Source organism: Eulemur rufifrons, chromosome 4 (assembly GCF_041146395.1).
Source record: "Eulemur rufifrons isolate Redbay chromosome 4, OSU_ERuf_1, whole genome shotgun sequence".
NCBI lineage: Eukaryota > Metazoa > Chordata > Mammalia > Primates > Lemuridae > Eulemur > Eulemur rufifrons.
In genome coordinates this window covers 20,614,158-20,629,736 of record NC_090986.1, presented here as the reverse complement: position 1 = coordinate 20,629,736, position 15,579 = coordinate 20,614,158, and the positions used below count along the sequence as shown (strand labels likewise).

Sequence of the window (15,579 nt, the reverse complement as noted above, 5' to 3'; positions counted from 1 at the left end):
CCAGACACCCCCACCTCCCCCTACTCCCAGTTCCCCACAGTGGGGAAAGCTCACTGTAAGTGCGTCTTGCTCAGTGCCCAGACCCCAGCCCAGCGCCCACCTGCTCTGCACTGTTCCCAGGCTCCCACCCTCACAGGCGGATTTTGCTGCCTTCCTTGGCCTTTTTCTTACTCCATTTTTGGTTGAGGTGCTTGAGGGAGAACTGCTGAAGTCCCCAGCACAGGGAAGCAAAGTAAAAATCTACTGCTTAGCAGCTTAAGAAAGATAATTGTCTCTCTAGTTTCCTGAGGGAACAATAAATAAGATCTTTCTAAGATGGCTGTATCTTGCCCCCTCATGTTAAGAAATTTATAAAGGAGCTTAAGGGAAAAAGTGGTATTTTTCTGTCTCTACAGTCTTTTATTTGTCTACTATAGTTGAGGGGGAAGGTTAAAAAAATAGCAAAATTAGCAAACTTCATGACATTCATAGAGAAACCCTGCTGTCCCAATACATTACCCTATAAGAGTCAGTCCTCTGGCTTCCTGAAGGGTCTGTGTAAGACTCTCGTGACCATAAACTCCTAACGCAGCTAAGTCCCTGCAACTCCAAGTGTGGTCTGTGGCCCACTCTCGGTCCACGAATCTTACCACACCACTATGTGGTAAGTACAATGTTGGAGAGTAAGAGTTTAGAAATTTCTACAGCACTTACATTGCTATGACACCCAGGTAGCATTTAATTTTTCTATTAAATAGCAATTAATTTTTGTTGTATTTTACAGAAAGAAGTATTGGTCGACAATGTGCTGGACATGAAAGAAAGGGAGGGAGGGAGAAATGAAGGGAGGAAGAAAGGAAAGGAAACAAATAAAAATAACCAAATTGCTTCCTCACCATAGAGTTTGGGAAGCACTCTTTTGTATCTCATGTTTCAAGCAAGAGATCAAAATGGCAACTAAAAGCCACTTAGAACCAAATGATTAAAAAAAGAATGTTCTTACAGACCTATCTTGTTGGATTATAACTTTACTTTTTTGTCTGTCTCCACCAACTTTTGACTCCTCCAGGCTGGGGATCTGCAACCATCTTTGTATCCCTCCTGCCTGCCATGGTGTCCAGTTGAGTAGGTACTCAGTATTTAATTAAATATTGAGTATTTATTTAAACGTAAATATTATGTACACTTAAATGATTATTTAAATATTTACTGAATTGAAATAGCAGCTTTGCCTCTACCTCCTCCACTCCTTTCTTGGGCTTGCCCAGTGTCATCGTGATTCGCTAGCAATCTGTGCATTACTTGGCATATTTTTACCATAGCCCAGCAAAGAGTGGCTTAGACAGCCCCATACCTCCTCATTCATTTAACAATGAAAAGGAGAAGATAAGAGGAGAGTGAAGACAGTCTTTCCATCATCCATGCTTGGGAAGGTGAGCTGGTGGTGCCATCCTTGACATGAAGGAGCTACTTAAACACAAATTGGATTAGCAGGACAGGATTAGAGCCTGCTGGAACATATTATATGCTTATAAACTGCTTTGTGGAAACTCCTATTGTTTTCATTATAAGCCCACACTCCACAGAGTCAATCAAATGAAATATGGAATTAGTCTATTAATAAAAAAATAAAGAGATATAAAATGAAGTGACTAGGTTTTAATAATTCAAGAAAGCTGAATTAGGCAATGATAGTTCAATCTGGCAAAACTATTACACAACTAAATAATCTGAAATGAGAATTTTAATATGGATTTCTTCTTACTAAAAAATACGCTCTCTAAAAATGGTTTCTATCTCCTGCATCAAGAATAATGTTCAAATAAGAAACTTTAAGAAGTGACTTCAATAAAGAAAAAAGAATATGAGATATGTGAGGCGTTTCAGGCTTATCTGGACTTTCAAATGAATTGAGGTCCCTAGGTCTAAATGAATTACAAGCCCAGGACACTGAAAGAATTTGCAGATGTAAACACAGAGCTCCCTTAACCTCTGAGAAATCATGGAGAACGGGAAGTTGACAAAAGATAAAGAAAAGCCAAGTCAATAGCTTTGCAAGGAAGTGGGGAAAAGGGAATGATGGAATATGCCAATAGGTGAGCTGGAGGCTGATTCCTGGCAAAAATTCTAGGAGATCTGAATCTTGGTTCTGCCATTTAATAGCAATGTGACGCTTGAACAAATTTTAAAACTTTGCTATCAGGATTAAATGAGATAATATACGTAAATAAGATATAAATAATATACACTAGATAATATATGGAACTAATATAGGTAAATATATGTAAATGAGATAAAGTAAATAATAATATATGTAATATAGCACCTACTACATAGAAAATTCTCAGCAAACCATTTTGGTATTTCTAGCATTTCAAAAAGAGGTGGTAACTACTCGGTGCTGACATGGGGCTCCTTGAGAACAAAGCTCATCTACCTGATCTCATTTTTCTGGTTAGGCGGAGGTATGGGGTGAGAAAATATTTCTAGACAGGTAAATCAGGAATGTATCTTCATTTTGAAAAGGCATTTGATAAAAATCTCATAATATCCTCGTGAAAAGATTTAAGAGAATAGGTGACTGAATAATCACATTCCTAGTATTACTAATAAACTTGACTGTTCTGTGCCTCAGTTTCCTTATTTGTAAAAAGAATGTAATAATATTATTAGTACCTCATTGGGTTGTCAAGCAAATTACAGCACCTGACATTTAGTCAGCCATATGTAAATGTTTGTTCAATAAACTTGAACAGAAATTTTTAGTGACATGCTTGTACAGCATATGGCTCCAATCTCTTCACTATTTCTATCAGAAACTTGTTAAATTTTTATATAGTGTGCTTGTCAAATTCTCAGGTGATATAAAGGTTGGATGATGAAATCAAAATCCAAAAAGACTTTCACAGGGCTATGAAATGAAATATATGAAATGAACATTAAGTCCTGGATAGAAATTTTTTTTTTTTTTTTTTTTACAATTACCAGCCTGGCTTTCCAGAACTTTCTGTGGATAAAGAAGGAAATTTTAGTTGACTCCAAGCTCAGCATGCATAAAAGAGTGTGTCTAATAACTAATGCAAGTTCAGTTGTGTTTAGAGAATTGGCGTGTCCTAATAAAGACCCTGTGTGGACATACACTCCAAGATATGGCAGGCACCACTGGCCAGTAACTCTTCTCTCCCCTTCTCTTCCTTAGGTTTCTCCTAAGTAGCTCAGCTGCTACTACTCTGGGTATAAGGATGGCTTCAGAACACAGATAAACAGGAAGGAAAGAATGGACCATATTTCCAACTGATCTGGGTGGCAGGAAACATCCTCAGGTGGGTATGGGAGGACAGCCTCAAGATTTGTGAAGAAATATAATTAAGTTTATCAGGGCACCTAATGGCTCACTGTGCTACAATTCTAACATAAATTGCCCTCTAATCATGATTACTACAGGATTTATCTAATCTACTTCCTATAAGAAATCAAGTTACTCCCAGGCACTTTATCAACTTTTTTCTCATAATAATCCCTGTCCCTGACAAAAGAAGATATTGTCATCCCTGAGGTACAGATAAGAAATTGAGGCAAAGAAGTAAACTGAATTGCCCTAAGTCACACAGAACTGGAATTACAATTTAGTATCTAATCTTAGAGTGTACTACATGGGTTGTGGGAAGGGGTATACTGGAATCACATTATATCCTTCAGAAAAAGGCTTATTTACCTTAACCTCTGGGAGAAAAAAGATTAATTGTATTTTCCTTGGAACCTGCCAAAGATGTTGAGTAGACGCTTTAGATTCCACATGCTTATTCTAATCCTTTTCCAAATACTTGGAAAGCTTTGGTTTACCATTACGAAGATGCTGGAAATGAACTTTTTTTTTTAATTAAGGCAAATATTTGTTTGCTAGAATCTCCAAGGAAAGCAATTAATTCAGAAAGTTGTATAGTACAGCCATGGTGTTTCAGATCACCTGGGGCAAGAAACTATCCAAATAGGCATCAATCCAGATGGCTGGCTCCACAGTCCATTCCCAGCCCAACTCACTGTCTAGGGCCTCGTGGATAAAGGTTGAGTGAATGCATGTTTTTAACTAAAAAAAGTTCCATACGATCATAAGTTATTGTAATAATAATTTATATATTTCACCTAATTATTGAACAAATCCACGCTCATTATAAAAACACAGAAAACAAAGTTAAGCACAACAAAATGAAACAAAAAGCACCCACTATGCAACCACTCAGTAAGAACCTTTTGTACCTGTTTACAAATTGGATATTTTCTAAGGCTCATTTCCCTGGTCAGGCCATGAGGAAATCAGCCAGAAGCCACAACCAACCCTAAGGTTCTGTGTGTAGTTTCCCTATAGTTAAGTAGGGAAAATGGTGATTTATCCGTAGAAGACTACCTTTTATTTTCTTGGCACTTGTCCCAGAAGAGATAAGACCACTACTTAATATACCTAGTGGCAAAAAAGAAGAAATAAATTCCTAGTTGCATTTTATTGGTCTGAAAAATTTGCACCACAATTCTAGCATTCTATAACTCATTTACCTACAGCAGCCAGCATCATGGCCAAAATTGATTGCCTATCTTTTTATCTATACACACACATAGTCACATCTACTGAAGTTCATAATTTTAAAATATATTTTGGTCAAATTCTTCCTTTCTCTCTGAGAACAGAGACACACATTTGAAACCCATGTAAGGGCTAGGTCAAAAAACTTAGTAATCAGCAAAAGATGAGTACAGTAGAATCTTTCCAAACAGGAGCAATGCCAAGGCAAGAGAACCAAATTTCAATCCATTCCTTTTTCCCGTCCTAAAATCATGTCATTACCTTTTTGTTTGCAGCCACACCATCCTCACAGTCGAGCACTGCACAATCTACATTCAAGGATGGAATCTTCTTTATTTTCTTCTCATCATTTCCAGGTACGTAGAGCACTGCCCTCCGGGGAATGTACTTGTGATTCCACAAGGAACTATATCCAAGCCTGGAGACGTGAGCTGCTGGAGATGCTTTCCTGCAGGAGACATAATTGGGGTTATTCCAGAATAGAATTTCTATATTTACAAACTTGTGAAAAACCTTATTTTAATGCAAGATTAAAACAGAACACATGGATAATCTTTTTTAATTGTGGCAGAACACAATTACACATAAAAGCTAGGAAAACAATAATAGGTGAAATCAACAATGAACAAAATGTCATTTTGGCTGAGGTTTAAAAAATAGATAGGACTGTTTGTTGATACAGTCTTCTGAGAGGAGGAGGAGGGTGTACCTGTTTCTCCTAGGAAAACACTTCCAGTATTGGTATACTGTCCAGATAGCATTCATAGATGGGAAAAAAGGAAAAAAGATGTATATCTAAAAAGTATTGAACAATACTGTCTACCATGTTGTATATAAGTACAAAAGTAGAATTTTTTTAAAAAATTATAAGCATTAGTCTATGGCCCTCTCCCTGCTAATACATCTGTTTAAGTAGGTAAATCAGTGATTCAAGTTCAATTTCAACAACAGACCAGATAGGCTGGCTACTTCCTAAGTGAGTAGAAAGGACAGAGAATGGGAAAAGACCATTACTAGCTCTGTAATTGTAGGCAACTTAATTACTAGAAACTTCAGATTCTTCATCTATAAAAATAATACTCATTTTGCAGGTTGTTGAGAAGATTAAGTTAAAGGAAATAATGAACATAAAGTGCTTAGCCAGAGCCTGGCAGATATTAGCTGCTTGATATAGTGGTGGGCGTAGCAGGAGTAGTAGTAGCAGCTGTTGTTACTAATGGAGAAACACTAGCTGTCAGTAGCCCCTGCCTGCTCCTAAACTATGCGCTTTCTTTCCCTTTCCTGTCATACTAAGTTTAGCCTCCTGAAATAAAAGGAGTTGGCCAGAAGCTTCTTCAGCTTACCATAGCCCTTACCCTTAACCTGGTCCATAGTTTATCCTATGAAAATGATGTTTTATCCCGTAAGATATGATGAAGAAAGATGAAATCAGCTATCATAATCAGGACCAGCTACATAATTTGTGGGGCCCAGTACAAAATGAAAGTGCAGAGCTCTTTGTTTAAAATTTATTAGGAATCATGATGGCAACAGAAGAATGTTAAAGCAAGTGTCAGGCCCTTCTAAGAGCGTAAGTTGCACATCTGTGAAGCCAGCCCTGCCCATAAGAGATGAAGCTATATGTCATGAAAACTGCTAGTTAAGCAAAGGTTAAAGCCCCAGAAAACTAGAAACATTGTAATATTTTACTTCCCCTGTAAATAAATAGCATGATCTTTTTCCAAAATATGTCAGCTGTACTTTCATGAAAGCTGTTGACATCAGTAGTTATCAGTTAACACAACCAGACATTCTGAACAGTTGTAACATTTCACCATGATTAGTGTTCCTTGTGACTTAATGTATCTCAAGAAAAATCACTGTTTTGTTTTGTTTTGTTTGGGGGGGGGCAGGGGTGCCTAACAAGTTTGTATGGGCTGCCCCCTCATTCCTTCTTGCAGACCTTACCTTAATAAACTCTAAAACTTGACTCTGCGTCTTATTTTTCTACAACATAAGCACTGTGTTATGCAAGGTATAGTGAAATATATTTGGATTTTAAAAGTGCACGTCTTACAAAACATTTCATTTAATATAAAACATATTATGGCCAGCTAATTAAAGAATGCCTGAAATATCTGCCATCATTTTTCATTGATTGAAAATATCTGGTTTATCTAAAAACAGGGAGAAAATATAATGATGTAACAGCAACAACTACATTTTAGTTATCACTCACACTGGAGTCCAAAATTTGCAACATATGTGTTTCCCTAAAAATACCAAGAAATCCTTGGGGCGAAATCTCTGCTCATCAAAATTTAGTGTAACCACACATGTAAAAACCTAAAAACGGGGGAAGATGATGGAGTAGTAGCCCTAAAACTCTGTCTCCTCACTCAGATAATTGCACTAAAAACCCATCTGTTGTAACTATTTTGGAACTCTGTATCTACCAAAGACTTGAAACTTCCAGGGAAAGGCTTGGATGTTAAATGGTGGCTAATTTTGGTCAATTTCAGCTCTTGGCACAGCTACAGCTACCCAGTCCCCACCCCTCAGTCTCATAGTAGGCAGCGGTGTATATGTTCCTGAAGTAACCTGCACATAGTTTGAGGGAGCCAGAGCGGGCAAAAAAAAAAAGGGGGGGGGGGAACCGTGTCCTCCAAATATTAGGAATTTGTGGAATCTGTGCTCTGATCACTGATTCTGATCACAGATGTGCAGACAAAGAGGCTGAGAGCCACTGTCATTGCATCTCCCTCCACTGCTGCAAGCCCCTCTCCCTTGGGCTGAAGTGACTTCCAAGTGATTTAAACAGCTAGCCTCTTGCCCCCCAGATTTTCTTTTTTCCCTTTTAGAAATCAGATATTAAAGACTAGGACATCCAAAAACAACTACATATATGGGGAAAATCAGAAAATGACCATGCATGCCCAGGGAAAGGCTCAGAAAAGACCTGAGAAAACCTTATATTTACCCCTCAGGCTGATCCTTAGCACAGAGACACAGCATACAACCATCAAAAACAAAAACAAAAGCAATAAAAGAAATCCAGCAAACCCTAAGGAAGGGGGAGAATCTGATTTCCAGAGTTACTACATTTTTAGGTTCAAATGTCCATTTTTCAACAACAAAAAAATCCCAAGGTATACAAAGAAATGGGAAAATATTGCTGTGTTTCCCCCAAAGGGAAAAAATAAATCAATAGAAACTGTTTCTGAAAAAGATCTGATGGCAAAGACTTTAAAACAACTAGAACTACAGGAATATTTTAAGAAAGTCAAGGTAACAAGTTATGAACAAAATGGAAATATAAATAAAAAGGAAAAAAAAAAAAGAAATTCCAGAGCTGAGAAAGTACAATTAACTGAAATGAAAACTTTCACTAGAGAGATTCAAAGGCAGATTTGAGCAGGCAGAAGAAGAAAATTAGCAAACTTGAAGATAGGGCAGTGGAAATTATCAAGTCTGAGAAACAGAAAAAAGAGTGAAGAAAAGTGAACAGAGCCTAAAGGAACTGCGGGATCCCATCAAGCACACCAATATATGTACTGAAGGAGAAAGAGAGAAAAGGACAGAAAGAGTATTTGAAAAAATAATAGCTGAAAACTATCCAAATTTGATGAAAGACATGAATATAAACATGCAAGAAGTTTAATGAACTCCAAGTAAGATGAACTCAAAGAGGCCCACACTGGAATACATTAAAATTGAACTTGCAAAAGTGAAAGACAAATAGAGAATCTTGAAAACAGCAAGAGCGAAGCAAATCATCACATACAAGTTATCTTCAATAAGATTATCAGCAGATTTCTGAAACTTTGGAGGCCAAAAGGTAATAGGCCAATATATTCAAAGTACTAAAAAGGAAAAAAACAAAACAAAACCTGTCAACCAAGAATCCTATATCCAGCAAAACTGTCCTTCAAAAGTGAGGAAGAAAATAAGAAATCCCTAGATATCTTTAAAAAAAGCTGAAGGAGTTTGTTACCACTAGACCTGCCCTGCAAGAAATGCTCAAAGCAATCCTGCAAGGTGAAATGAAAGAACATTGGATAGTAACTTGAATCCATATAAGGAAATAAAGCTGTAAGATAAAATCGTGCGCAATTATAAAAGCTAGTATTATTATAATGATGGCATATAATTACGTTTTTTGTTTTCTATGTGATTTAAGAGATTATTGCATTTTTAAAAACTATTAGTCTAAAGGCTAGTTAATATATTACTGTAGTTTTGGTTTGTAACCCTACATTTTATTTTCTACATAATTTGAGAGACTAAGGCATTTAAAAGAATGAGTAGTTTATGTTTTGGGACACAATATATACAGATGTAATTCTGTGACATTAACAACCAAAAGAGGTGAGGACAGAGCTGGAAAGGCATAGAATTTTTGTATACTATTAAAGTTAAGATGATATAAATTCAAATTAAAGTGTTATAACTTTAGGATATTAAATGTTAAACCCATGGTAATCACAAAGAAAATAGCTATAGAGTATACACAAAAGGAAGTGAGAATGAAATTAAAACATTTTGCTACAAAAAATCAACTAAACACAAAAGAAGACAGTAATGTAGGAAATGAAAGACAAAAAAGGCTATCAGGCATATAGAAAACAAATAGCAAAATGACAGAAATAAGTCCATCCTTATCAGTAATTACTTTAAATGTAAATAGATTAATCTCCCCAGTCTAGATTAAACTCTCCAATCAAAAGAAAGAAAGGATAAAAACTCACAGTCCAACTATATGCATCTACACAAGACTCACTTTAGATCCAAAGACACAAATAGATTGAGAGGCAAAGAATGGGAAAAGATATTCCATGCACATAGTGATCAAAAGAGAGCAAGCGTGGCTATGCTAATATCAGAGAAAACAGACTTTAAATCAAAAAAGGTCATAAGAGACAAAGATGGGCATTCTATATTAATAAGAGGCTCAACACAGTAAGAAGATATAATAATTATAAACATTTATGTACCTAATGACAGACCACCAAAATATATGAAGAAAAACTGACAGAATTTAAGGGAGAAATAGATAGTTCTACAATAACATAGTTGGAGATTGCAATAACCCACTCTCAAGTAAGGGCAGAACAACCAGCCAGAAGATAAGGAAATAGAGGACTTAAAATAAAACAACTAGATCTAACATACACAGAACACTCGACTCAACAACAAAAGTATACAAATTCTTCTAAAGTGCACATGGGATATATTCCAGGATAGACCATATGTTAGTCCACATTAAGTCTCAATAGATATTTTTTTTTTTTTTTAATGACAGGGTTTTGCTATTACCCAGGTTGGCCTTGAACTCCCAGGCTCCCGTGATCCTCCTGCCTCAGTCTCCCAAGTAGCTGGAACTACAGATGCATGCCACTGCACCTGGCCTTCAGTAGATTTTTAAAGATAGGTATCATACAAAATCTTTTCTCTGAGCACAATGGGATAAAGTTGGAAATCAATAGCAGAAGTAAAACTGAAAAATTAACAAATTTGTGGAAATTAAACAACACACTCTTAACCACTGGATTAAAGAATAAATCACAAAGGAAATTAAAAAATACTTAGAAAAAAATACTTAGAAACAAATGAAAATGAAAACACAACATATCAAAACTTACAGGATGCAGGGAAAAGAAGTGCTAAGGGGGAAATTTATAGCTAAAAATGCTTCTATTAAAAAACAAGAAAAGTCTCAAATCAACAACCTAACTTTATAATTTGAGGAACTAGAAAACGAATTAAACCCAAAGCTAGCAGAAGGAAATGATAAAGATAATAGCAGAGAGAAATGAAATAGAGAAGTAAAAAAAATTGAGAAAATTAATGAAACCAAAAGTTGGTTCTTTGAAAAGTTCAATACAATTGACAAACTTTTAGCTAGATGGGCTAAGAAAAAAACAGAGAAAACTCAAATTACTAAAATCAGACATAAAAATGGGAACATTACTACCGATTCTACAGAAATAAAAAAGATCATGACACTACTATGAACAATTATATGCCAACAAATTGAATAACCTAGATGAGATGGACACATCCCTGGAAACCCCAAACCTACCAAGACTAAATCATAAAAATAAAAAATAAAAAATGTACGGCTAGGCACAGTGGCTCAAGCCTATAATCCCAGCTATTCAGGAGGCTGAGGTGGGAGGATTGCTTGAGGCCATGAGTTTGAGATCAGTCTGGGCAACACAGTGAGACCCCCCATCTCTCAAAAAATAAACATAAATTAGCTGGATGTAGTGGTGCATGTTTTTAGTCCCAGCTACTTGGGAGGCTGAGGTGGGAGGATCACTTGAGCCCAGGAACTCAAGGCTGAAGGGTGCTATGATTGTCCCATTGCACTTCAACCTGGGTGACAAGCAAGACCTCATCTGTTAGAAAGAAATTTAATTAAAAAATAAAAAATCTGGCCAGGCATGGTGACTCACACCTGAAATACTAGCACTCTGGGAGGCTGAGGCAAGAGGATTGCTTGAGGTCAGGAGTTCAAGGCCAGCCTGAGCAAGACCCCATCTCTATGAAAAATAGAAAAACTTAGCTGGGTGTGGGGGTGCACACCTATAGTCCCAGCTACTTGGAAGATTAAGACAGGAGGATCCGGCCGGGTGCGGTGGCTCACACCTGTAATGCTAGCACTCTGGGAGGCCAAGGCGGGAGGATCGCTTGAGGTCAGAAGTTCGAGACCAGCCTGAGCAAGAACGAGACCCTGTCTCTACTAAAAAATAGAAAGAAATTATTTGGACGGCTAAAAATATATAAGAAAAAATTAGCCAGGCATGGTGGTACACGCCTGTAGTCCCAGCTACTCAGGAGGCTGAGGCAGGAGGATCACTTGAGCCCAGGAGCTTGAAGTCACAGTGAGCTATGATGACACCTCTATCCAAGGCAACAGAGTGAGACTCTGTCTCAAAAAATTAGCTTTAAATTAAAACTTAAAAAGAATAAAAAAATCTGAGTAGACCTGTAACTAGTGAGAGACTAAATCAGTAATCAAAAATCTTTTTTAATTGGCTGAAAACAAACCAATAAAAGCACTTAAAAGATCTCAAATGGCAGCATAATATAGGGGAAAGTATTAGGCTGAACTGTATGAAATGCTGACATTTAACCATTTTTGACCTACAAAATGTTAATTTTATATGGTCAACTTGATATTTTAACAGGCAGTCAGAAGATGGGATAAGAAGCAAGTATCAGTTTCTTCAATAAGAAGCAACATAATAGCTACCTCACACGGGGGGGGGGGGAGTGCACCATAAACATAAAAAAAGTAGCTTGCAGGTATAGCTTCTATTAATATTATTATCTGTCACTTGTCACCCCTGTGTGCTGCTGGTCAACATAGCCCAGCACCAGGAATTTTGTGTCTAGTATCCTCAACTAGATCATAAGCCCTCCGGGGCGAGGGGGCAGTCTCATCTCCCCCATGCTGCCGAGCACAGGGCCGATACACCAGAGGTTGCCATTCCTGGTCACTTAGTACCTCACCAAAGCCAGCTCTCCATAAGTAGGTATGTAGGACTCATCTGCAACCCGACTACAGACAAGTGTTAGCGGTGACAACAAGTAGGAGGTAATTTTTATTCCTTCTCTCGTTGTCATCCCTGAACCTTTAATCCAATCCATGGCCTGTGGCTTCTTTCCTCTATTCATCCCCTCCTTTCCATAACATATTGCACCCTAGTTTAGGGCCTTCTTAACCTTTACCTAGATGACTGTGAAAGCCTCTTATTTATCCGCATTGCCTTCACTTTGTTGTTTTGTTCATTCATTCATTCAGTGAGCACTTAGCACCCAGTGGGTGACCTGCTCCAGGCCCCCACTAGCACACATGGCAGCACCTATGTACAAACTGGAAAAAGGTGCCTGTTGGTGCCTTCCTGTGGATGGAAGAGCAGGAAGGCACCCCCTCTCCTGGGCAGCAAGCCTCCGGGCGAGGAGACAGGCTGAGGCCCAGCCCCTCCCATGCCCCTCACTGGGTGCCCTCTTAGGGCACACCCTGCACAACTGTATGCAGTGGCGCTGAGCTGCGCTGCACTAAACACAGTAGGGGGTTGGCACAGAACAAATGCCCAGGAAGGTCCAGGGAGGGACACCCAGAAGAATGGCCTGTTAACTGGAGGCAGGAAGGCTCAAGGCCAGCACTAAGGAAGCTTGAGGGGAAAAGATCAAAGGCAACAGAACTGAAATAACAAAAAGAAGGAAGGTGTAGGGGGAATTCAGGCTTCTGGTTCTGTTGCAGACTCTGAGGTCTGGAGGGGACTGTCACCGGGCAGGTGGCAGGAGCCCACTTCCTCCTCCCTTCCTGCTGGGGAGTCCTCTCCTTCCCCCATCCCCGGCTGTTCCAAAATCTGTTCTGCACTTGAGCTCTGTTCAGCACTAACTACTGTGTACAAATACAATTGCAGTAGGTGACAAGATTGAACTTATTTTATCTTACATATTTGGAGTTAGAGCCTCTTGATTGTCAACATGTAAATGTATTCAAACAATATGCAAAGCAGGAGCTTAAGATGAGTTGAAAAAAATCTGGTAGCCTTATGGTGAGTTTTCTCTACAGAGGGACCTTTTTTAGATATGCCATCCCAGAGGGGGGCCCACTTCTGCTTGTTTTTGTCTCCTCCCTTTCCTCCTTCACCTGATGCCATCAATTAACCATTTCTATAACTAGAGGCATAGCTAGTTCCTAGCACAACAGGGATTCTCAGCCTAAGATTCAATATCACAATCACCTGGGGAGCCTTTAAAAAGTGGCAAATTCTGGACCCCACCCAGTGCAATTAAATTAAATGCACTGATAATAGGGCCCAGGCTTGGGTATTTTTTTTTAAGCTCTCTAGATCCTTGCCACTTAAGTGAGGTGATTCTGCAGCAAACACCATTGGTCTCTTATCTGTTCTCACATAAGAATCCTATCTTTTGGAGGAGAATCTATTATGTGGGATCTTGTTAGAAATGCAGAATCTGGGTCCCATTCCAGTCCTTCCTAATCAGAATCTGCATATTAACAAGATACCTAGGTGATAAGTATCACATGAGTTTGAGAGAAGATAGTCTAGGCTATCGGTTCTCAAACTTGGCATGTATTGGAATCACCTGGAGAGTTTTCAAAGCTGCTGCTGCTGCCAGAGCCTCAGCTGCAGAAAGTTTGATGTAATTGGCCTGGGGTAAGACCTAGGCTTTGGGACTTTTAAAAGTTGGCTATGTGATTCTAATGTGCAGCCTAGCTGGAGGACCGCTGCATTAGGTGATTCCAATGTACTCAATGCCTTAATGCAAGAAATTTTGTTTCAATAAAAATTTCTCTTAATGAGTCGTATGTTACTATATTATGTACAAGTAGATGCTATGAAAGTAATGAAAATCAATCAAGATTCAGCAAACTTGAAAAAAGTCCATTTAAATAAAAGTCTTTCTTATAAAAAAATTAACACTCAAACTGCTAACTATATTCAAAATGCAGTAATAATCAAATAAGCTAATGTCCCTTTGAGGGTCAGCAATTTGACTTCCAAACCCAAGTTAATGATTTCTTTACTTAGCTGATAGCTAGTACAGAGGTCTCTACTTTGGGTACACATTACAATCATTTGGGAAGCTTTGAGGGAAAAAAATCCAGGCCATATACCCAATCAATTAAATCAGTCTCCTTGTGAGTCCCAGGCATTAGTATGGCTTCAAGGCCTCCAGAGAGACTCCCAAGTACAGCCAAAGATGAGACTCTCTGCACCAGAGGCTGTAAGTACAACCAGTGTCTTACAGATCCTAGGAAGGACTTGGAGGTGATGGGTATTAACAGTTACCAGACCCCCTGTAATATTCTGAAACTTAAAAAAAAAAACAAAAAACAGTTACCAGAATTCAATCTTACTGTATTTAGGCAGAGGTGTTGGGTATCAATTACACAACTTTCCACTAATCAAGTGATGGGAACAATAGTGAGATAAGAGGTAGTTTTCCTTGTTTGCAAATCACATTGCTCTATCTTCCCCAACCACTGAATCAGAGGCCCTCACAGCAGACGTTTGGAGGTGGGGGGGGGGGGGTTGGTGTGAGTACTAAGAGTCCTTGCTAACAGCTTCAAACTAGATTCTTATCTCAAGTCCACAGTGAGATAATAAACTTGCCTTTGTTAATGGAGAAGGAAGTCTTTTGATTTGCAACAGTTTAAGGGTCTGAACTAGAGCTCCTCGGAGGCAGAGTGAGAAAGGAATGGCAGATTAGAAGAAAGTCCTTGTCACTGGCTGGGCCAAAGCCTTTGAGATACTGAGCACCGTTGAGAGGGGGAAAGTCCAAGTGATGAGATGGGGTGAAAATTCTGCCTGGTTTACTCCCCATCCCAGGAACCTGCAGGGTAGTGAAGGTGGCTAGTGAGGTGATGGAAACGTCCAAGATAAGCTGAGGCTGGAAAAGATTGTGCCGACTTCCCATTCAAACTCTGGAAGAATACTACATGGGAGTTCTGCATCAACATGGACACTGGAGGACAGCAGACACAACATGGATTGCTCGGGCAGAGAAGGAGCTAGAGCAGCATGCTACTAATTCCCTAAGGTGAGGAGGAATCCAGAAGTTTCTGCCTGACCCTCCTGTAGTGTGCCTGCAAGGGAGTCATCAGAGTACAGGTGTGAGGGCAGATATAACAGAGGCAGTGGGTTGAAGGCAGGGCTGGCGCTGGATGAGCAACATCTGGGAATGCAGAAGCAGGGAGCCCGCCCAGTCAGGACGGCCATGGTCGTATCTCGTGGGGACATGCCCCATGCATCTCCTGTACCCAAAGGACAGCCCACGAGTCCCCTGACCATTAGCACTGCATCAGGGACCAGAGGCCAAGGGCCAAGAGACATGAGCAAAGAGGGCTGCCATGACATGGTTATACAGGCTTCCTCCTGGACCTCCTGCTACCCAGAAAGAAGGGGAGAGCAGAAATCCTAACACTGAATATTTACTTAAAAGAGACCGTGTTTAGAAAAGCCAGGTGTGGTGGCACATGCCTATAGTCCCACCTACTT

The 15,579-nt window shown here is 39.1% G+C and overlaps 1 protein-coding gene across 3 annotated transcripts in view; it reads right to left on the bottom strand.

Moving 5' to 3' along the window:
- CLYBL (citramalyl-CoA lyase) overlaps nucleotides 1-15,579 on the bottom strand; it is a 235,928-nt gene that overhangs the window by 91,993 nt on the left and 128,356 nt on the right. For all 3 annotated transcript variants that reach the window (XM_069467062.1, XM_069467061.1, XM_069467060.1), the window contains exon 2: nucleotides 4,820-5,006. In XM_069467062.1, coding sequence (XP_069323163.1) covers nucleotides 4,820-5,006 — 187 coding nt within the window. The remainder of the gene's footprint in view (nucleotides 1-4,819; nucleotides 5,007-15,579) is intronic.